Source organism: Miniopterus schreibersii (genome assembly GCF_964146895.1).
Source record: "Miniopterus schreibersii genome assembly, chromosome: 11".
NCBI classification, from domain to species: Eukaryota; Metazoa; Chordata; class Mammalia; order Chiroptera; family Miniopteridae; genus Miniopterus; species Miniopterus schreibersii.
The window spans coordinates 31,605,789-31,629,517 of NC_138111.1; the positions used below are offsets into that span (position 1 = coordinate 31,605,789).

General features: G+C 42.1%; 1 protein-coding gene across 2 annotated transcripts in view; it reads left to right on the plus strand.

The window, feature by feature from the left end:
• RASEF (RAS and EF-hand domain containing) overlaps positions 1 to 21,690 on the plus strand; it is a 56,659-nt gene extending 34,969 nt beyond the window's left edge. For both annotated transcript variants that reach the window (XM_081150631.1, XM_081150632.1), the window contains 8 exons: positions 1,916 to 2,150; positions 2,445 to 2,582; positions 2,699 to 2,843; positions 4,031 to 4,112; positions 5,343 to 5,457; positions 9,003 to 9,122; positions 11,538 to 11,614; positions 18,096 to 21,690. In XM_081150631.1, coding sequence (XP_081006757.1) covers positions 1,916 to 2,150; positions 2,445 to 2,582; positions 2,699 to 2,843; positions 4,031 to 4,112; positions 5,343 to 5,457; positions 9,003 to 9,122; positions 11,538 to 11,614; positions 18,096 to 18,201 — 1,018 coding nt within the window. In that variant the 3' untranslated portion in view covers positions 18,202 to 21,690. The remainder of the gene's footprint in view (positions 1 to 1,915; positions 2,151 to 2,444; positions 2,583 to 2,698; positions 2,844 to 4,030; positions 4,113 to 5,342; positions 5,458 to 9,002; positions 9,123 to 11,537; positions 11,615 to 18,095) is intronic.
• Positions 21,691 to 23,729: the final 2,039 nt, after the last annotated feature.

The following is a 23,729-nucleotide window of genomic DNA, read 5'->3' on the forward strand; positions in this document are numbered from 1 at the left end:
AACAGCAATATGGCTAGTAGAGGTTTATAAGCTCCTGTATTAAAGGAGTCACAGAGGCTACCAGAAGTGAACAGTTAGCTCTACTTTTAATTAACTGAAGTGAAATATTGGCCCTTCTGTAACTTGAGATCTAGCCTTAAACACTGAAAGATTGTATGTGTGTACACATGTGTGAACACACACATACGTCCACTGTTGCTACTTAAAAGGTTACTTTGGGAATACATCAGAGGTTTGGAAGTAGAAGTGAGTACACAAACTACAGGTTTCCATCGGAGCTGGGATGCTCCATCTCGATGCAGCCTTCTGATTCATGTTCATTCCCTTTTCATCCGGGAACCTTTGGTCTAAAGAATAATGTACTTAATATCCTGGTGATAGCAAAATGGGCAGGTCCCCTTTCAGGAAGGTCTGTTACCAAGGCTATTGGTGATCACTTTTAAGAAAATTCTACCCATATATCAGATGTTTTTATTGTCCACTGATTTGTGAAATAAAAATTTTTAATTGTTTAATGACTTATAGGCAGCTGGCTGCTCTGTTATTGGGAAATAGAGATTACTTTTAAGAATGTGTGTGTGGGTGTGTTGCCATTTTTCTGAACTGATATTTAAGGTCAGTTTTAAGCACATAGGGGGAAAGATAGATAATTGAAAATTATTCCAGAAGTAGTAATAGAGTGTGTACACACACACACATACCTAGCCAGCTAGCTAGATAGATTGAGATTTGGTATGAAGCTCCTGTCCTAGGAAAAAGACCTCATAACTGAGCAACATATTTAGACAAAATATGTTGGTTAAATCACCTTTTTAGTTAATTTTAAACATTTGCTAAAGGCACCAAAATATTTTGATATCTCAGATTTATATGGCTTTTACTTATTTGTATTAAGATCATCCTATCTTTTCTAAGCATATCTGTCTCTCGTTATTTCTCATATCTGGAGGCCCATGTACCCTGCCCATGCCCCCTTTCTGATGAGGTCATGTATGCCAAGTAGCTAGGATAGTACCTGGTGTGCAGTGGAGACTAAATAAATTGTAGCCATTGTTTTTATTTTAATATAAACTTAGATTCGTGTGAAAATAAATAGAGAAGCAAAAGTAAATAGGGAAGTACACAGTTTCTTCAGACTCTCCTATTTGAGTTTCACAGAAGGAAAGATCCATAGAAGCCTGTGTCTATGGAACCTCTCCTCTAGGGGTCTGTCCACACTTAACGGCAGAAAACTGATGTCATCTGTCAAACTGTTCCAGGACCACACAGTTCTGATTGCCTGTTATTTTCTACCATGTTATTGGAAATATGACTCCCAGAAAAGTTTACCAGTGGGCCCTGATTTTGTCTTGGGCAACCTGAGAGAATGTACCTTTCTTCTTCATGTGTCAGTCCTTTGATTGTTTCAAGAGAGAAACCATTAAGCTGAGTACACTAAACCATTTCTCATATCTGAGGGTTTTGAAGTCTCACGTCATCCCAGTTGCCTTTCCCATCCAGGTTACCGGCATCCCTTTTAAGTAGAGATGTTATCCAGAAATGGACATACTGTTGAGTGTGGTTTGACCACACAAGAGCAAAAAAATTCACGTGTTCTGCATGCATTTTTCTTAATGCAACTTTAGATTGATTTACACCCTGGGAACTTTTCTATCAGGAAATAAAGGTGATTTTTTTAAAAAACAGCTTTATTTATTAAATGTTTGAATGTCTTTATATTAATTGATTGTTGCATGGAACAAACTGATATGGCTTTGAATGCTTCATTTTCCCTGATGCTTAATCATGGACTACACTGTGGCTCTTGGCAAACGTGAGAGTGTCTGTCTTCTTGAGTCCAGTATGTCCCACTATTGCCCATGTGGCCTTGAGTGTTTCGAGCCCTCAGGTCAAGCAGCCTTCTCCTCTGTCCCAGGTCATCCCGCTCTTCCTACGTGGATGAGGACTGTGACTCGCTGGCCCTCTGTGATCCCATGCAGAGGGTGAATTATGAGCTTGACAGCCTGCCCGAGAGCTGCTTCGACAGTGGCTTGTCCACCTTGAGGGATTCCAATGAGTATGACTCGGAGGTGGAATACAAACAGCAGAGGGCATTTCCGAGGTCCCACGGCACGCAGGAGAGCTTTGCGGGCGATGCTTCAGACACAGACGTAAGCCCTAGGAACCGCTGCCCTTCTAGGCCTTGTCTTCGATAGATACCTGTTGCCCTGTTTCACCTTGATCTCTCATGGGAATCTATTTTAAAGGTTATAAATATGAAACATAGGCAGAGTGTTTCCCCCCTCCACCAAATTAAGGAGAAATTCTAATCCATTGCCTTTTGGGGCCACCCTTTTTCATAACAGCATTGACGACTCAGCTGTATTCTTTTCTTCTTGTTAATCTATGATGTATATGTGTAATGAGAGACTTTGTATTTTAACAGCTGACTTTTTTAAAAACAGGTTCCTGACATAAGGGATGAAGAGACATATGGTTCAGAAGGTGTGGCTTCCGTCTTAGACTGGAAGCCCCAGGGGTCCATTAGTGAAGGCAGCGTTGTTAGTTTTCCAAGAAAGCCCATCTTGGCACTTTCACCCCAGGTAGGTAGTTTCTGAGACACTTTTATTCCAGACCACAGATATTTTTGTGTGCCATATAACTTAATAGGAGGAAAACTGGCACTCCCTTTGTCACCCTCTGTGGCCTTTCCCCCTAGACAGACCTGGCGGACAATAACAGATCTCCCAGCTCACAGAAGGCTTACAAGATCGTGCTTGCAGGGGACGCTGCTGTGGGGAAGTCTAGTTTCCTCATGAGGCTTTGCAAGAATGAATTTCGAGGAAATACGAGTGCCACCCTGGGTATGTTTCCTTTTTCATATACTAATGGGGAAATGACCTTCTTCAGCTTGATTTTCTTTTCTTTAGGGGTATATACACAGATACGCAAATCAATCTCTCTCTCTCCCCCATACATATATATAGGTATGTGTGTGTCTGTGTACTTGTCTATAGAATGGTCATCTTCTGTTTTGGCGAAGGCCCAACTTTAGGGAAGGAAGACTGACAGGACAGAGGTATCTACTTAGCCAGTCAGATGAACCACACCAAGTTTAGAGCCTGAGATGACAGATCATTTATTCAGCAAACATTTCCTTAGGAACTTACATCCCAAAGGAGGGAAATAGATGAAAAAAAATAAAAAATAAGAGGTTTAGAGAGAGGTGCACTTTTATTCAGGGTGGCTAGAGAAAGCTTTTCTGATAAGATGTCATTTGATGTTGATAAAGTGACATTATTGATGGCTAGTTTGTCACTGTGGTCAAACTCATAGCTAGATGTATGCTCCCTCCCTCCTTTACAGTGGCATGAGGACTGTTTCTCAGAACAAGGAAAGAAGTAGTGTCCAGTTTCCCAAATTTGCATAATAGTAAAAGGAGTTGAAGATATGCAAATTATCATTTATTTTTCTTCTTTATCTAAAAGTGTTCTTATTTTGATAACCAGAAATGTTAGGAAAGATTGATTACCCTCTTCACAATGGGCATCATTGTAAATTTATGGTTCTTTGTTAGACTGTTGAAGATAACAAAGCCCAAAGTTCACTTTAATTTGATTCATAAAAAGACTGCTGTATCTGGTTTAGTTGCTAGAGAGCTGGGCATATATACATATCATGTACGTATATATATATATATGCACACATAAACACATGCACATATACACGTAGACACATACACGTATTTATGTATGTGCGCGTGCACACACATAACTGAGTTCACCTAATTACATGAGCAAACAGCACATAGATTTCCCTTTGCCCACAGCGTAAGTCCTCTCCCAAGTCAGCCAGCCTGCAGGTGGTACATCTGCGTGCACTCGTGTGTATGACTTGCAATTAGCATGTGCAGGTCACTCTCTGTGAAGGCCAGGTTCATTCCTCTCTACCTTGCTGGCTCTTTGGCTTATTGGCTTCTGTCTCCTCTAAAGTAAAAACCAGTGGAATTATTTACATCATGTTCTCCATGTTCTCTTCTGTTTCTTTCTAGGAGTTGATTTTCAGATGAAGACTCTCATTGTAGACGGAGAGTGCACGGTTCTGCAGCTCTGGGACACAGCCGGTCAGGAGAGGCAAGTGCTTTCCATAATGCCTCAGGCCCTGCGCAGGCTTGTAGGGACAAGCTCCGGAGCACACTCGGTGTTTTTTATGTTTATAACTATGTAATTATAAAATACCATGTAGTTACATGGTACACTAGAATTTCAAGAATGCTCACTTTTTCCACTTCCTTGCCTCCTTCAGTTACCTGTCAAGTTGTGTGAGAAAAAGGATCTTCAACTTCCACTGAGCTCATGTTCAGTGGGGAAAAAGAGAGTACCCTTTCCTAACCAGAGAATTTAGGGGAGACACCTCTGAATGCAGTGACAGCGGGAGGAATTACTCATTGGGGCACAATAGAAGGTGGAGAAGGGAACCTGTCAGCTCCCCTTGGTTCAAGGGCAGAGGCACAAACTAAGTAGCAGACTTGCATCTGGTGACAGTACCTTATCTTGCATTTATTGCCAATGACCAGAAGCAGTAAAGGTAGGTTTTAGTATTGTCTAACTCCTTGGGAGCAGAATCTATCCAGTTCAACGAGTGAGTATGGGGCAGCCGCCTCCCTCTGCACCAGGCACCATCTAGGCTGCTAAATGGTGAGGTTCATCCGTGTGTCTTTTCAGTAGGACACAGATACCTGCCCCAGGGGAGCTCATATTCTGTAGCAGATTGAGCATTGCAACATTTAAAAAATACTTGTGGCTGACATGGCCCTATTTAAGACAATATAAAATACTGCACTTGGTTTACATTGCAACATATATGTTGGAGAATGCTCTTCCCCCAGTGAGTCCCTCACCCCCATGTATGTAAAGGTCTGGTGCGTGGCGGTGTCCATGTTTCTCTTTCATCCTGCCCACGCCCTGAAGATCATTGTTCTCTAATGTGCATCTCCTTCCACCCTTCTCTGAGTCCCACTCGCGGGTTTTGGTAGGTTTTTGCCAAAGCTGGAACTTTCAAAAATTGCACTGTCAGCCTTGTCCTGGTTGTGTTTTGGGGTTTGTAGACATTCTTGAGATTATTTGGTGGAGAAATGACTGGCTTTTTAAAATCAGTAGCCCAGATTCTCATCCTGTTGCCTTTCACTGGGTCAGTGTAGGCCTTGGAGATGGCTGTCTCACAGTGATACGTTGCCGTCAGATTTTTCTCAGTTGAGTCTTATTTGAGAAAATGAGAAAAAAAGTGAGCCCAGAAGAGACAGAGAATGAAGCAGCACCAATGGACTGGTGAGAACCGTGACTTAGTGCTTCTCTCTTTTCCAGATTCAGAAGTATTGCCAAGTCCTACTTCAGGAGAGCAGACGGTGTCCTGCTGCTGTATGATGTTACGTGTGAGAAGAGCTTTCTTAATGTACGAGAATGGGTGGATATGATTGAGGTAAGAAATCAAAACAGAGAAGCTGGAAATTGCACGGGGGAGCGGTAGGCCGTCTTGGAAAATGCTGGCTCTTCTTCGTCAGAGGTAGTGTGATGGGAACAGACTGATCCAAGCTGTTGCAGATAAGCAGATGTTGGAGGCAGAGTTCCCAGGGGCCCTGGGTAGGATTGGTCTCTCTCTCAGTAGCTGGGCAGGTTCCCACAAGGCCAAGGACACAACTAAAGGGAGCTTCTGGGAATAAAACTTCCGGGTGTTCTTACTGATAAAATCAGGGCCTCATTGGAAGCAAGTGGAAATGCAGGGCCCCTGAGAAGCTGCGGCTCTCACACCTGAGGCTGCTGTGACTGGGGGTGCGGCATGTTTGGATGTGTACGGGGGCTTCCACATGCACTAGACGTACAGGGGAAACACCAACTGGTGTGAGCATGTGCGAGGCCCACATTCTGTAGCAGCTGTGTTCTCAGCCTTACTCTGGTAGTGATTTAGGTTGTTACACAGCCCGAGGTACCACTGAAAAACCAGTTGGTATTTTAAACGTGTGTGGTAACTACCTGTGCTTTCTTTTGATCAAATGAGGTGGTGCCTTTCATCTGAGGAGCTTTCATATCCTTTGGTTTCATGGTAAATAATTTTTGAAAGTAGGAAATGATTTGACCACATAGTGCTGCCAGCAGTTATTAATCAACAGAACTATAGTTCGAGCTATGGTTCAGCGTACTCTCTTGGGGGAAAAACCTGAAACTAATGGCTAATTCAGTTTTTCAAGTAGGTCTGTTATCTGTAATTTTTAACAGACATTAAGTGCAGGGGTAGCTAAACGGAGACCTTATTACTGTCTGTTCTCAAGTTTATTTCTGGATTATTCATTTGGGTCTATTTCATACCCGTAAAAAAACAGAATTAATGTTCTCTTTTTAACTAAGAAGTGATGTGAAAAGTGACTTTGTAATTGGCAATAACACTTAGCGATAAATAAATGTGCATTTTGTCCTACTGAAATATCATGACTTACAATTACAAATACAGAGAAAGTGCATTGACATTTATATAATATTATTTCATAAAATTTTCCACATTATATTCATCTCTGTAACATATCTAAGAAAGGAAGAAACGTAGTATTATTTTCACTTATTATGAGGAACCTGAACCGTAGAAAGTATATGACACTGGCTGATAGTTTAGAGCTGAGGGTTGGAACGGGGCTAGAATTGGACCTCCTGATTCAGTGTGGTTGCTCCCTTGATAAAGCGTCAGAGTGCGAAGAAGCTTTGGAGGTCAAGAAAGGAATTCCAAGGTACAGTCAGTGCATTAAGGAGAGGCATCTACTCCAGGGAGCAAATGGCCCTCCCTGGGACAGAGCAGTGAGCCCAGAGAGTAATGGATAATCCCAACTAACTCATACACATGGATGGTTAAAATTACAGCAAAACTTTTTATTGTTAAAACTGTTGGACCTAGTTTCCATTTTAAATCTTTGGATTGTTCTCAAGAAAAGGAAGCCTAAAAGGCAAGGCCAGCCACAGCACTGAAATGGCTCTTAGTGACCAGGAGCCCACACAGGGTAAGTGTCCTTACTTTCCAGCTGTTGGGAGCACCTTTCACGTGGTCTGAAGAGAAGAAAACTGTATTCAAGATGAATTATTGAATTTGTTATAGAGAAAAAATTGGAGACCACTTGGCATTTAACTTTCATCTTAGAAAAATAATGGATGCTATGAACCTTTGCCATGGCCCACCCTTTCCAATTCGAGGAAATTCTACAGGGACAGTTTATGTGGTCACTATATAAATGTGGGTAGAAACGAATTGTGTGATCATCAGGATAGTCCAGAGGATTGAGAAGAAGTAGCATGTCAGTAATGAGTGGACTCTCTGCATTAATAATTATTTCACTTGGATCAAAAAGCACTAGGTTACAAAATCTTGTAATAAAATCGTGGGTAAAAAATAAAATTATGCCCATTTACTTTTCTGTCATGAATAATTTATTGATTGAGTATTGGGGTAAAAGTTGAATAGAGACACTTGAGACATGAGATCTCATCCTGACTTTTACACATTCAAAAATATTTTTGGGATACCTCCTCTGTGCAGGTACTGTTCTAGTGCTTGGGATGTATCTGTTAATAAAGAGCTCTGTCCTTATGGAGCGTGTACTTTAGTGACAGGGACATAACAAGAAACAAACCAAAATTAATAAAATAAATAGAATGATGGGAAGTGATAAATGTTATAGTAACAAAAAGCAGGCAGGGTGAAGGGCCTTGTGGTGAGGTGGTTTTCATTAGTGTGGTCCTGGCTCCACAAGAAGATCCTATTTTAGTCAAGACTTGAAGGAGCTATTTACAGGTTTGACTTTGGGAATTCATTTAGATGCTGGGATTATTGGTTTAAGAGAATATTTGGTTAATGGCTTCCAAATGACATCTCTTGGATCATGAGCAGATGGTTAAAGAACACAATTAACACTTTAACGGGTGGGTGGGGTAGGTTTGGAGAGGGCCTTTGATTCCCTCTCCCCTCTGCTCTTGTCACAGTCTGGTGCCTCCAGTTAGAGGAAAGTGGTATGGAGAGAAAGGAAGTCAAATATAACTTCATTATTTCTTAAGCTTATTTCTTGATCCTGTATTGGGTGCGGCACCAAACCGAATGAGCACCTGGGTGTCCTTAGGCGTTGCAGAGAGTAATGCCTTAGCCAGGGCTGCTGCTTCTCTGTCTAGGAACCAGAAACCCATTTTTCTGCCCTAGGCAGGTTATATTCTCTTATTCTCACCATAGGCTAATGAGCTGGGATGTGCCTTTTACTGACCCCTTCATTGTACACATAAGGATATTAAGGCAAAAACATACAAAGACTTGCCTGATTTCACACAGCAAATGAGTAGCCAGGAGGAGTCTCAAACGCAGCTCTGCCTCTCGCATCTTACATTTCAACCCATCTCCACTGAGAGTGTGGGACAGTGGGAAAGTTTGCATGTGCTGTTTGGAAGCATTATCCTGAGACGCTGTTACTTGGAATAGAATGGTAACTGACTCCTTATAGGAAAAATGTTGACCTGTAGGACCTTCTTACTTTGTTTTGATTGTCAACCAGATAGCAGCGAGTGTGGAACTTCCAAACTCCGTTCAGGTTCCATTATAGCTGAGGAATTACTTGTGTGTATGTTGTATCTGGGATAATGCTGTTGACTTGTAGTCACTGTTGTTCAGAGTGGAAGTTGTAGGAAATGTGGGCACCACAGTCAGATGCAATTCTGAGTCATGCTCCTGGAGTTTATATTGGTTTGTAGAGTGGGAAAGGGCATGCACTCAATTCAGACTCTGGCCCAGGCCCTTACAAGTTCCTATTTAAAATCTTTGAATGTCAGTGTTCTCACTAGCAATGGGAAAATGTTTGGCTCTTTTCAGAGATTTTGAGGTTAAAAGACAGTATGGATACATCATGTGGCACTCAGGGGCACTCAGACGTGGTGGCTATTGTCATCATCATAACTTGTCCAGTGTCTAAGGTATGCACACTCTTTTTCTTTTCTTTGTGGTAGGATGCAGCCAGTGAGAGTATTCCTATCATGATGGTGGGAAACAAGGCTGACCTTCGTGACGCGGCTGCTGCAGAGGGAGGAAAGTGTGTCGCAGCGTACTTCGGAGAGAAACTGGCCATGGTAAGAGAGAGCGGGCCCAGCCTGGCAGAGGTCTTTCGCTTTTGTCTGCCTTTGCTTAAGAGGTTCTCTGATGAACTTCCACCCTGTTTGGTGGGGCTTCTGTCCTTAGACAGGCAGAACTCCCCATGCCCCCGCCCCTTATGAATATGAGTAATTACACCAAGGATTGAATCCCTCATAGAAGAAGTTGATCACTTGATCCTTTCCTCCCATTGAACATCGTTGACAAAGAGGAGCCAAAATTGTCACGCCTTCCTCCTCACTGTCCCCCAGTTTCTGGAATCCTTCTCTAGTCCTGGAATCCAGGTAAAGGAAAAAGAATGGGTGTCCTGTTTTGAAAAGATGGGTTTGATTCCAGAGGGTGACTATGCCCAGGGGCAGAAGATGGTGCAGTGTGTCACCTGGTAGGAAGAGAAGAGGAAGACTTGTTTTCTTCCTGTAAGGTTTGTGTTTAGTTGGAATAGTCTAAAATTATTTTCGGTTTTGCATTTGTGTAGAGCAGGAGTGGGGATCCTTTTTTCTTCCAAGGGCCTTTGGATATTTATAACATCATTTGCAGACCATACAAAATTATCAACTTAAAAATTAGCTATGAGGAAAGCTCCTGGATTTATTGAGTTTTGAGTCCTGCCTGCGGTTGCCTTGGCAGGGCCAGACCAAATGCTTTTGTGGGCCAGACCAAATGCTTTTGTGGGCCGGATGCCCCCCACCCCTGGTGTAGAGGATGGCGCTCACTCCTGTCCAAACGATTACTGTGGGCAGTGTTTACCCTCCCATTATTACCACTGTGTCAGAATGCTGCGTGGCCCCCTTATGACTTGTCCTAGCCTACAGGGAATCAGATGCACCTTGGGTCAGATAAGAAGTTCAGACCTAACAGTCTGACGTGACATTGCTGTCATTGTTGTCTGCCGTCAGCACCATGAAAGGACTTCTCGGTAGCATATCCATATGTACTTTAAAAAGAAGTTTGAATTTCACTATTCTGAGTTGGGAGATCGTTCTTGTTTTATTTTTTAGGACTGCGAGCCAAATATGATAAACATCAAAACTAGACAGTGAATACAGAAGAGATTCATTCAACACACATTTAATTGTCTCCACCACGTGACAAGCACTTCATTGTGTGTTGAGCAAACAACAGAGAACAAAACAGACAGCCCTTGTCCTCCCGTAGTTTATTGTCTGGGGGCGACAAACATTGAATGCATGTAATCCACCTGTCAGACTGTCCCACCCGCCACATCAGAGATCTCATCTTTCCTGTCCTCACTCCAGCGCTATTCCCTCCCCAGGATTTCCTGGTTTCCAGGGTTTGCTTATGCACCCCCTCACTTACACCCTCCTGTTTCCTCAGAGGCGTTCTCTGCTTCTCCCCACAGCATCATGGCTATAGAACTCGGCAGCAGTACTGCCCATTTCTACTAGAAATCCATTCATTTTGTGATTTTCTAATAGATTTTTCGGTGGATTCGGGGCTTGTGGATAAAGGTCCCCCAGTGTGGATGGGGCCTCATACAAGCTAGATCTTGTTGGCCATTGTCAAGCATTTGAACTTGAAGTAGAAAGGAAGCGTGGAGGGTTTGCAGCAGGAGAGCGATAGGATCCGTGATCACACGCAAAACCTCCGGAAGGTTGAATAATAGAAGACTAGAAAATGCTCGTTGGTTTTAGCAACATGCAGGCTGCTGAATCTTGGATAGGAAATGATAGTGTGAAAGGGGACGTGTGTTAGCTGCTGGCCAAAAGGAGGCAGAATTTTGATGGACTTTTAATTCCTGAGTGGTTTCCTTAAGCTATCATTTTTATCTGTCTCAGATGATTTGATAGCGAACATTGGGTAGCATGCGTGTGACTATTGGAAGTAAGCACCTTAAAACATGAAATTTTGTGTTGTAAGTTTTTTAATGCAAACTCAACACTACCTTGACTAGGAACTGTTTCCCTAATCACAAGGCTCAAACTAGTTATTTCTTTTCGTTTCCTTTTTTGTTTTCTTTAACCCTCACCTGAGGCTATTTTTTCCATTGCTTTTCAGAGAGAGTGGAAGGGACAGAGAGAGAGGGAGAGGGAGAGAGAGAGAAACATCGATGTGAGAGAGACCCATCGATTGGTTGCCTCCCACATACACCCTGACCAGGGCTGGGAATCGAGCCTGCAACCAACGTACATGCCCTTGACTGGAATAGAACTCGGGATCCTTCAGCCCATGGGTTGACTGTCTAACCACTGAGCAAAACTGGCCAGGGCTAGTCATTTCTTTTTAATTATTGAAACTCTGAATCCAATTTCTTAGCTGCTAGTCATTCGACATGAAATTATTTTTATTATTATATTTATTGATATATATGCTAAAACTGTAGGAAACTTAAACAAAGGCTTTGTTTAATAGTGTCTATTATTTCTGTCCCACAGACCTATGGGGCATTATTCTGTGAAACAAGTGCCAAAGATGGTTCGAATGTAGTGGAAGCTGTTCTCCATCTTGCCAGGTAAAGTTTTGTCTCTTACTGGGAAAACTGGATATGAGATTGAATTTTCATTTAGTTGGTTCATATGTCAAACTTCTCGACCATAGCATGACTATACATTGGAAGACACTGTCTTTTCTTTCAGTAGTGGTTAGAGAAGCAGTTAGACACAGATTTTATAAATGCTGGTAATGCTGCACGTTCGCTGTGAACATTGGCAAAACACCTTTACTGCCAAACAGAGCAGGTGCGTCTGAGGTGTCGCTGACATTTCTGCAGAATGTTGCCACAAAGCTCATAGTTGACTTGTACAAGTCATTTCCAGGAACCAGATTTTAAACACAAGAGACTATTATGAATATAGGTATTATGACATTCTCTGGCATGAAGGAAAGAAAACCTCAGTAAGACAAATTGTGTATCGTGCCAGTTGGAAGCACTTTGTTAAATTTATTACACAGGTAATTATTAAGCTAAGGCAATGGTGTTAATAACATTTTGGAATGTAGATTAGAATTATTTGCATTATTGAGCAACTTGGATATCAATGTGTGTTTTAATCCTTAGAGTATTTTTAGGAAATAACATTGTCTGTTATGTTTATATATCTTCTGCCTAGTTTTCTGCCACAGATGAAAAGATAATTCTTTACTGGGAAAGGACCAAGTATCCAAAATAAAATAAAATAAAATATAAAATAAAATAAAATAAAATAAAATAAAATAAAATAAAAATGTGTTTTAACAAAATCCAGGCCGATGATCTTTAATTGCTGACAAAGCAAATACATAATTTTAGGTGTATGGTGCTTTTCCTGAGCACTTGTGATGTTTTACAAGAATCTTAGCTTTCGTGTGATAATTGGCCTCTTCTGCTAGTATACATTGACAGTTAAAATACTCCGCAGTTTTTTAAATTCTGCTTCTGTATTAATGACTAGATGTTTATAGTACTTCCAAGAATAGAATTCTATTAATAGAAGGTTTGGCCTGGGGCCCTGGAGAGACTCTGGCCTGAGGATCAGGAAATGGGCCCTAGGACCTTAAATGGCCTGCTTAGGATTAGTTTGTGGCAGGGCCTGGAAGGTGCCTTGAGCTTGGACTCAGAGTCTTTGACCATTTTCTCCTTTGACATCAATCCCAGAGAGAGAGCCACCTGCCCCCACCACACTGGAAATCATTTTTGTTTAAAACAGAACAAGTACTAACTTTGTATATGACCTAGAACAGGTAGAAAAAAGGCAAACAAACATTTAAATGTATAAATTCAAGTGAATTACATGTTTTTTTGCTTGCAATTAGTAGAAGAATCATGAGCTAAAATCACATTTATCAAGAGTCAAAATAAAACCTTCGTAAATAGGTGAAATAATGGATTCCATGCACCTTTGGGTGCACAGCCATTTTGGACAAACAGGATCCATTCAGTAAATGAGGAGGGGTAAGATTCAATGAAATGGACTGAACATGGAATAATTGCTAGGTTGAAAAATGTACGTGAGAATTTCTGGTTGGAGATGATGTGCCATGGAGGCAGATGGGTATGGGAGGGACCTGCCCGTCTTGAGAGCAGGGTTGGGCCCAAGTCTGGGCTCTGTGCCACCTTGGCCTTAGGCAGTGTGGTGCTGAACGGCCACCCTGTCCCAGCAGGAAAGGGTGCTGCCGAGCAGGCCCTCTGCATGGCTGTGGGCTGCTGCCCGGCGTGTTGGAGGATGGTGGTGTCAACAGGCTCAAAGTGCAGCCTTCGATCTATCCCTGAGTAGCTGTGAAGTCTTGAACAGGTCCCTGTCTTCCTGCAGGCACCTCTAATCTGTAAAATGAGGGTGGGGCTGAAGAAAATGACCTCTCAGGCCCTTTCCAGCTCTGACAGTCTGATTCTACACACAGCAGCCTCTACTCCACTGGATAATATAATTGCATTTAATGCCGAATTGTCTTGTAGGGTCACATTAAAGTTAAATGACTCCAAATTGCTGTGGTCACACCCAGAGTGCAGGATCGATATTCTTTATTATGTCATAAAGATGGGAGAGGTTGCAGGCTGCAGTCCCCATTTGCTCCTGCAGCTGTTTATGATGTAGCTGCCACACAGGCGGGGTTTACTTAAAACCCTGTGTGCACAGCATTTCAATAATGAGGGCACTTCTTGTGACTTGATCAAGGAATTTTTTTATTGTTGCTTTGCTTTATGGCTTGGTTTGAGGTCTCTAGTTTAGTTATTAGCGATGTGTTAAATATGAAAATTATAAAGAAAGCAAATATATAAAGACTGTAATTTGCTTTATACTCTGCCTTCAGATTTGCTTGTCAAAGTACCTAAGTCTTAAATGGAAATGGTATCGTCTCCCCAGGTTAAGTCAACATTTAAAAAGTTTTACGGCCTTTATTATGTTGTGTAGAATGCAAAACATGTAAGTTCTTCATTTAGGTCTCTTAAGACAATTCCTAGCATGGTCCCTTTCACGCCATGTCATGTCATGAAACTTGAACTAGGTGGGTTTCTGGATTTGTATCATCTGAAGGATTCATTTTTGAAGGGAGGCCACAAATGTTGAGTTGACAACCTGAGTTACTCTGCTAGTTCTTAGAAAACCTCTCAATCCCAGGAAAAGTTTCTTTTAGAAATGCAATTTCGTGATTTCCCTATTGTACTGATATCACATCCATACAACCAACCATTGTCCATTGGCAAGTAAATTTGCAGTTAACAGAACCACAGGCTTTAAACGTTTTTCAACTTATTCAGATGCTACAGGCATTTAATTGACCAATGGCCTGAAATTTGAGAAAAACACAGGAAGCTCAGGCTGATATATCATCAGTTCAGCACAGTTGCTGAACCCCTCGGGTGTAAATCTGTTTCTAAGATTGGGTCATTTAAAATGCTGTTGTTAGGCATATGGTTGTTTTTGGTGAGGCAGTTTAATTTTCCCAGCATTGAACCTGTTTGAGATGTTTGGAATCACATCTTTCTAATTTCCTAGAAGTGGGCCATGCCTTTATTTTTGGTGGATTAAAGAAACTGAAGGTCAGGTGAATGATGTGGGTGCCTGTTTTTCTCCTTACTATTTGCTTTTCAGGTTCAGTGATATCTGCATTGTGATGAGTACTCAGCATGTGAAAGCCCCATACATGGTTCAGTAGAGATGACAAGGGAAAAAGAGGCCGTGCAATTTAACATTAGAGGGAAAAAAAGATATGACCAGGCAGCCATATGATATGTAGCTGATAGAGGCCATTGGACCTCTCAGAAAGGAGAAATGCGAGTTGTCTTGTAAGGATGCTATGATTCTTGTACCCTTTGTACAGATAAGAAAGTTGAGAGTTAGAATGCTTAATGTTACAGTGACACAGCTACTGAGTGGCACAGTTGGGACTTTGCATGACTGATCTGAATCACTGGCTTGCTATTTAAATGTTGGTAATTTTAGGGGTCCGTTCCTCACTCTTCCTCTTTCCTCTGTCTCCCTCTGCCTGATGCCTTCCGTCCCCATGGTTTCTGGAATGACCTCTAGCTGGTGACTTCCAGATTCTCTATTTTAACCTCAGCCTCTTTTTAAAATTCTGTAATCATACTCCCTCCCAGCAACCCCTGGAAATTCCATAAGCATGACAGACCCAAATTATCCAAATCTAAAGTGTTAATTTTTCTTTAAAATCATTATTCACTATATACTTACCTTTTGCGGAAACTACCAGAATTATAATTAGATAATAGTAACCTGGAGTCAGTCTTGACTCCTTTCTCTCTTCCTTTATCATCTACCTGTAGTAGGTCCTGGGGCCCGGTTATTCAGTGACCTCTCTGGACTTTCCTGAATCCACCCATATTCTCATTCATTCGCTTATTCATATTTATTCATTCCGTATGTATCTATATATATCTGCTTCGGGCCTGAGAATTTCCTACCTGGGAATTTCTTACCTGGGTTGAGTGCATGAGGCTCCTAAGATTCTGCCTCAGCATTTCTTCAGCATCAGTTCACCCTCCACCCTGCAACCAGGGTAATATTTATAAATAAAAATCCAGTGAATACTTTCTTGCTTACAACTCCACACAGGTATCCTACCTGCAGCAGAGAGTCTGAGTTCCTTAGCAAGTGGTTTTGTCTCTCACTGTCTGACCTCACCTACCTTACTGATCATATGTCTTATTTTGCTTCCCAAATGAATGATAATCTGTAGACACAGTGAACTATGTTTCCAGTTGGGGCCAAGCTCTTTTGTGCCACTTTGCATTTGTGCATGCTGTTCCGTGCACCTGGACTCTCCTTTCCTCATTAATCGAAGGTGAATTCCTGTTCTGTCGAGAGGTCGCTTTGCTCTACCTCCAGGAGGCCTTCTTTCCCTGTACCCAGCATGCTGCGCGTCCCTGCAGAACACTGTAGCAGCTCTCTTGGGACCTGGTAATGATTTATTTAGACCTCTGGCTCTCCCTCAAAGCTCACTAATGAGGATCCCAGAGCTGGGCATAAATTGGACATTTATCAAATGACCAAATGACCGCATTTGGAGGTTGTATTAGTTTTGTATTGTCACTGTGACAAATTCCCAGTAACCTAGTAGTTTAAGCAATGAAAAATTATCTTACATTTCGGGAGGTCAGAAATCTGAAATGAGTCTCATAGGGTGTTAGGGGCTGAATTGTGGATAGTCCTCCATTCCCTGAGTCTTTGTTACTCAGCTGTGAAGTGAGGATAACAGTGCTCACCTGTCACTCGTCGAGGTGTGTGACACTGTGTGTCTGTGTGTATTCAACAAGACAGATGTGAAAACGTGGAGCACAGCATTTATTAGTTGGCCTTCAGCAAGAGTTAGTTTCCCTTTTGTTCTTCTCACAGTGCAGTGGTTTTCAGAAGTTAGAGCCTTCTAGACCCGTGCTGACCAAATGGGTAGCCACCAGCCACCTGAAATGTGGCTAATCCAAATTCAGATATGCCACATGTATTAAATACTAGAATTTGAAGACATTATAAAGGTTATGAAGTACCTTATTAATATTTTTATAGATATGCTGAATGGATAATATTCTACTGAGTTAAGTAAAATACATTATAAATTTAGTTTCACCTGTTTCTCTTTGCATGTTTTAGTGTGACTACTAAAAATGTAAAAGTACATGGTACATGTGTGAGTTACCTTATATTTCTATTGAACAGCATTGCTGTACTGGGCATTAATTTCCGGTACCTACCACTCTGTAACAAACCACCCCCAAACGTAGTCACCTAAAATCCACAACCACTTTTATATTTTGAAATTACCAGAATTGGTGGGATCTCAGTTGGAAGATTCCTCAACTGCTCTCACTTGCGGTGTCTCCTGTGTTTGCATTCAGGTGGCCACCGGGCTGTCTCAGGCTTGGTGTCTGCCACCAGGGTGCTCTTCCTTGTGTCTTTGCCTCCCCCAGGGCCTCTCTGCTGGGCTATCTCCATTGAGGAACCCTGGATTTCTTAAATGCAGCTCAAAGTGGCCAGGCCTTCTTAACACCTGGCTTGGAAGTCGCAGAACACTATTTCTTTGGCATTCCATGGGTCTAAGCAATCACAGAGCCAGTCCTGACCAGGGGAGGGGGGCAAAGGCTCCACTTCTTAATGGGGAAGTGCCAGGCACTGACTGGGAAGAGCGGGATCATTTGGAGGCACCTTGGGGACTGGCTGTCACACTCACCTCCCCCACAGAGATTGTCCTTCTGCTTATCTAAGGTGTGACTGCAGGATCTGCATGTCTCACCAGCACCCCCAGTGGCTGCACTTGGAAGGACACTTCTCTTTTATAAGATCATGGAGACCTTTGTCAGTGTTGCCTCTAACGGTTAATTCTAAAAGAAATTTAAGAGACACAAAAGGAAGGTTTTGTTTTCTGGATTTTAACCACCCATTGCTCCTTCCATGATCCTGTATAATTCAAGAATGGTTATAAAGACGTAATTGCTTTTGTGAATGTCAGCAAGTATCATTCTGGAACGGGAGCCAGGTCGAGGGTGTTCAGGAGTAGGCCGTGCGTGTGACAGACTATAAAGCATGTGAAACCATAGGAGAGAGTGAGAGGAGTCTGTATGTGCAGGTGTGTGTACATATGGGTCTGTGCATGCATGCCTGAGTGTGCAGGTGTGTGCACGTGTGGTCTGTGTACACATGCGTGAGTGTGTGCATGCCTGAGTCTGTGGCCAAGTGCTCAGAATGCAGGCTCTGGAGCCAGCCTGCATGGTGTGAATCCCAGCTGTGCCACTTCTCCAGCTGTGTGACGTAAGGGAACTCCTCATATATAAAGTGTAAAATGGGGCACAGCAAATTCATATGGTTCTTGTGAGGATTCAATGAGTCAACACCTATAAAACATTTGGAACAGTGTCCGGACAGCACACGGCAAGTGCTCAGTGGTGCTGTTTTTATGTCTAAGAGCCAGTTGTGGTTTATGTTTATACCTCAGTTAACCCCTCTGTCCCTCTGCCTCTACTTTTACCTCTGCCTCTACCTCTCTCTCTCTCTCTCTCTCTCCAGGGAAGTGAAAAAAAGGACTGATGAAGATGACAGCAAATCCATTACCAACCTGACTGGAAGCAGTTCCAAACAGTCAACCCACATGAAGAACTGTTGCAAGGGTTAAACCCGAAACGCCTTGGCCTGCGAAGTCTTCCTTTCCAGAACACAGAATTTGTGGGACTCGTTTGCCTCTTATGTAGGGTGGTGCAGCCTACAGACACTGTCACATGGAGAGTTACAGTGTGGCAGATCTGAACTGTGTTCTTGGGTCCCTCCAGAACCTCGACTCTTCATTGCTATGTTTCCATGAACAGTTTGGGCTCCCTGGCTAAATATAATTGTCTTGCCCTTACAGAGTCTTAAACGATAGGGTGTAAAAGTTTTTTAATTGCTGAGATCAAAGCTGTAGAAGAAACTCACGTAGAAGATTCATGCCGTAGCTGACATAACCTATGACAACATTTCCTTCAAATATTCAATACTAGAGTACTGGTAAAAGGGGATTACCATCCTGGCTTTGCTGTTAACTAGGCTTGTGGTCTTGGACATGTCACCAGCCCCCGTTAGATCTGTGCCCTCATCTGTACGACAGGGCAGCTTGGCCTGGCCAGCCTTTGCCCTCTCTCACATTCTGTAGCACTTTTTTTTTTTTTGTCCATGGGAAGGAGAGTGCGATAACCCACGGTTAATAAGGACTCCAGTTGTTTGTACTTTCAAAATATTGGAGTGTTGATTTCTCACTTCTGAAACAAGAACAGAATTTTATTGAGGAAAAAATGATAATTTTCAGCCTTCAGTAGAGACAGGAAAATCTATTTTTGTATGCATAAAGAAAAAAACATTCTTGTGATGAAAATAATTCTATATTAAAGAGGGTATTTTATAATCTCAGAAAACTTACAATGTCCATGGTTTAAATTCAGTGTTGAAAGTTCTAATAAAGCCCCATACTACTGAGAGTACAATGCCCAGGAAGATTGTCCTCCTCACTTAAAAAAACACACCAGTGAGTGACCACCAGGGGCTGGGGACAGGGAGGAACTGAGAGTGACTGCTGATGGGTGTGTGACGTCTTTCAAGGATGACATGAATGTTCTGGAATTGTACTGTGGGATTAATGGTTGCACAACTTTGTGAGTACACTAAAAGCCACTGAATTTTATACTTCCAAAGGGTGAATTTTATGGTATGTAAATTATGTCTTATTAAAAAATAATTAGTCCTTAGAACTATTTAACACTTTGCCAAGTGAAAATATGCATGCTTATTTCAAACCTTCCAGTGGTTTAAAAGCATGATCTCCAGTAGAATGCAAATTGCTCCACTCTCTACCTGCCAGCATTCACTTCCTTAAATGATGAACAACGGAGGAAGCATTGTGCATGGTTCTTGGAAAAGCATCTCGTTAAAAGAGAAGATGGTGTGGTTAAGAAAGGAGTCAGGGTCCTTGGTTGAATATGACTAGTGACATCCTCACCAAGACCTAGTTGGCCTTGCTCTTCTAGAACCTGCAATACCTCCCGCACTTCCCCATTGCAATGTCTCTAAGAGTGAAAGGGGTCAACACCTGACACTGGGGGGGTCAGCGAAGCCTGGTTGTTGGTTTTTGGTCTTCAGTGGCCTGAACCAATTAAGCTATTCCCAACCAGGGAAAAGGTCCAGGCCCCAAGTAGTTTGCTGAAAAATACTTAAATAATAGTTATTATATGTAAGCTAAAGACATTCCTTTGGTTGAATTAAAGCAACTCATTGTAGCAATTTTTCTCCTGTTTATGATTTTTATGATCAGACCTTAAATTCCCCAAGCTTCATTTTTATTTTAAGGAAAATTGACTAGGTACATTACACAGATTATAAGTAGCCACGGCATCGTTTGGCTTTTGAGAGCAGGCTTTCTCTCTACTGATATCTAATTTTTTCCCTGGAAAGTGGGCTCTATCCATAGCAACTCCACTGTGGATTCCTGTTTCCTCTTTATGTTTTTTTGGTCCCAGAAAAAAGAGTTTATATTTCTGACCCAAAAGAATGCCTTGCTTGTGGGGAACTGTCAAACTGCGCAAGGGAGGGAGTGATGGTTATTTTGGGGCTCGGTGAGATGAAAGTTCTGTACTGTGTCTGCCTGGATGACGTCTGTGGAGCCCAGATTAGAACGGACCTGACATGTATGTTTATGGGACTCCTGTTAGGTGTTTGGTGCAGTTGCACAAAACTGTTAGTTCAGGTTATCATGTGGCCTTTATTTTCCACCACTGTGTCTCTATTAGTCTTACAGTCTGTACATATGAGTACACCTTTGATACAGAAGATTGTCTGGGCCTTTGCTTCTGAATTGTATGGCCAGCACACCCAAATTGATTAGATTACACAAAAGTCACCTTTGTTCAAACACAGATAAATATTTTGGTAAGTATTTGTGTACCTTAACACCTCTAAAGAGAAAAGGTACAGTAAAAACACAGTATAAAAGATAAATGTGTGCCCACGTGCACGAGTTGGGGGACCGGTGGAGGGGGGTTGTGGAGGAAGGAGGGGGGAAGCAGAGACAGAAGGAGAGGGGAGAGAAAGGGAGAGCAGAGGTCAGAAGAGACCCCGAGAGAGAAAGCTTGAGAGGAGAAATGATGAAAGGGAGAGAGGGAGAGTGAGCCGGGGCGGGGGGCGGGGGCTGGACTGCTGGACTGGGAGGGAAGTTGCGTTTGTGCACAGGAGTGTGTGTGTGTCTGTGTGTGTGTGGGCGCTCGGCGTGTACAAGTCGTGCACAGCATGCTGAGCCTCCCCTTTATTTAAACCACCCAGAGCTAGCAGTAAATTCAGTGTCCAAGTCGGCCCAGCTTTTTCTTTCAACATTTCAAATAAAACTTCTTGCTTATAATCCTTTACGACCTTATGGGACCACCGTCACCTTTTTGGCCTGTTCTTACGTGTGGCACAAGACTGTATTGCATATTTTTAACTTAGACTTAATTAGGTACATTGCATATTTCTATGCAGACAACTCATCTTGTGTGAATTTTGCCTTTGAGCTTTTAAAAAGTGATTTTTTAAAAGTGATTATACTATGTTCCTTTTTTGTGTGTCCTGACACATTGGATAATATTTTAATTTCATTATAGAAGAGAATGTTGGAGAAGGAGACGTTTTGTACTATTAACTTTTAGCCTCATGCATTTTCATAATTTATTTTTTCCACTTCCTGCTTTGTATGACATCTGTGACACTTGATTATTTAATACAAAATGTGATTTGCATAAACTCAAGTTGCACAGCCCTCTTGCTGAAAATAAAATTGAGGTTAAAGACAAAGATTTATTTTCATATTTGTACAGTGATCGGCTTCTGAGTGATCGTTTTTTGTGAGCTTTTATTGTACGTGTGTGTAAGAAATTTTCTATGTATGTAATAAGTAGGCCTCTGAGTATTGAATAATTGCTTTATGATTTTGGTTTATATGGTTTACATTTTCATAGTATCAGCCATACTTCGTTTATACGGTTTTATTTCTGTTCAAACCATTAATAATTATGTCATAAAGTGTAATTTTTATTGCCATGAAAATGTCTGAGGAACTATAAATATTTTGTGCATTGTAAATTAAATAAAGCAGGCTTCCTTTGGCCTTTGGGGTGTTTCCTTCAACTATACTGTGGGCATCCCTGAAGTAATTTTAATTCTAGGAGGTGCCTACATGAAACCTTGCCTCTAAAACACTTGTCTTGGTGATCTGGCAGCCGGCTAGTGGGAGAAAGAATGAACACACATTGGTTGGTGCTGTGGCACAGCCGGGTCATCTCGGCCAGTGGGGCTGCAGGTCAACCAGCTTGGGTGTGGTGGCCAGGAACAGCGAGGCTTTTCTAGAAACATTTTAGGATGTGCTCTGGCCATCCGCATGCAGTGACCAGGGAAAGCAAGACCCTCTAGGGCCTGGCCTTGCCTGTGCCCCTCAGGGTCTTCCTTCCCCTGGTCATGGCTTATCATCTGTAATATGTGCTGTGCTCTTCAGCCGTCTCACTGACTCAGAGTCACCCACAGCATTTGGATAAGAACATTTTCTGCTGAAGCTCAAAAGTGACAAAAGGATGCAAAATACAGTGAATCCATTGCTCTTTCTATTTTGTTTGCAGTTCTTAATTTTGATATCAAAACCCAAAATAATTTGTATGCGTACTATGTCTTGTTTTTCTCCTTGATCTGTATTAGTTTCCTATTCCTGAGCTAAGAGATTACAGTGACCTTTGTGACTTCCAACAACACAAATTTACTGACTTACAGTTCTGGAGGCCAGTGTACAAAAATGAGTCTGGTCTAAAGTCAAGATGGTGCTCCTTCTAGTGGTCCAGGGGACGATCCATTCCCTGTGTTTTCCAGCCTCTGGGGTTGGCCTGCATTCCTTGGCTCATTGCCCCATCAGTGAGGACATCACTCCAGAGCTTCTGTTTCTACTGTCACATCTCCTCTGGCTCTGACTCTCCTCTCTCCCTCTCTTCCTTGTGAGGACCCTTGTGAATACATTGAGGTGACCAAAATAATCCAGGATACCCTCTCCACCCCAAAATCCTTAATCACATCTGCAAACTCCCTTTTGCCAAGAGGGTGACACATTCACAGATTCTGTGGATTAGTACTTTGGCAGGCCATTATTCTGTGCATTGCAGCATCCACAATAATTTTCTACCATTACTTTTTTGTTTTCTCAATTTCCAAGTTATTAGATGATCTTAATTTTAAAAAGGAACAATGCTTTACTCTTTACTATTTTGCTTTTGAATCTTTTAATTTTGAAAACCTAAATAAATACACAACCATAATTTTCACACTTTTTTTTTTTTTCTATAGGAAGTGTACTGATGGTTTTTAAAATTTCTTAAGTGCTCTTGGAGAACAGGAAATAAATATCATTTGAAACATTAAGTTTAACTAAATGACCACGACTTGACATAGAGTTGACCAAGTAAACATTTTTATAGCACCGATTGGGGGAGTGCTCCCTGAAAGGCTGGGAAGAAAGGAAAAAAATATGCTCCCTACTTCTGATGAACGTATCATTTAGTTGACAAGATCACAAAAGAGGTGATTTCCTCAGCAACTGGAGAAAATGGAGCCCGGATAAATTCCAGCTGTGTGGTAACTGGCAGAATGTACGTGCTCACAGGTTTCTCTGCCAGCCACTGGGTTAATGTGTGCTCTGTGCCTCTTATCTCGTAGAGGCTGTTCAGATGGCTGTAAACAGATAGTCCTTTGAGGAGTTTGTAACTCCTGAGATTATAGACTCGATGGGATTTCAGCGGGAGCACTGAGTAAGTACACAGATGCACCACTAAAAATACACATCCCAGCAGGTACAACTGACCTTGTGCAGATGGTCTTTCCTGAAGGGCGCTAGCCGTCTACCAGAGAGCATTAGCTAGGCCTGTGGTTAGCTCAGGTTCAGGCAAGGCACCCAGGATATACGTTTCTTATTGTGGATAGGAAAACTAGTATTTCCTAAGTCTTTACTGTGCCCTTCAAGCTTTCTACATATTTTCTTATGTTTTTCTTGCAATAACATTCTTGTTTTAACAGATGAGGAAACAGGCTTCACCCTAAACTCATTCAGGGCCTAAGTGGCGCAGCTGGGATTCAAACCCAGGTCTCTCTGAGTCTGTCCACTATAGCACC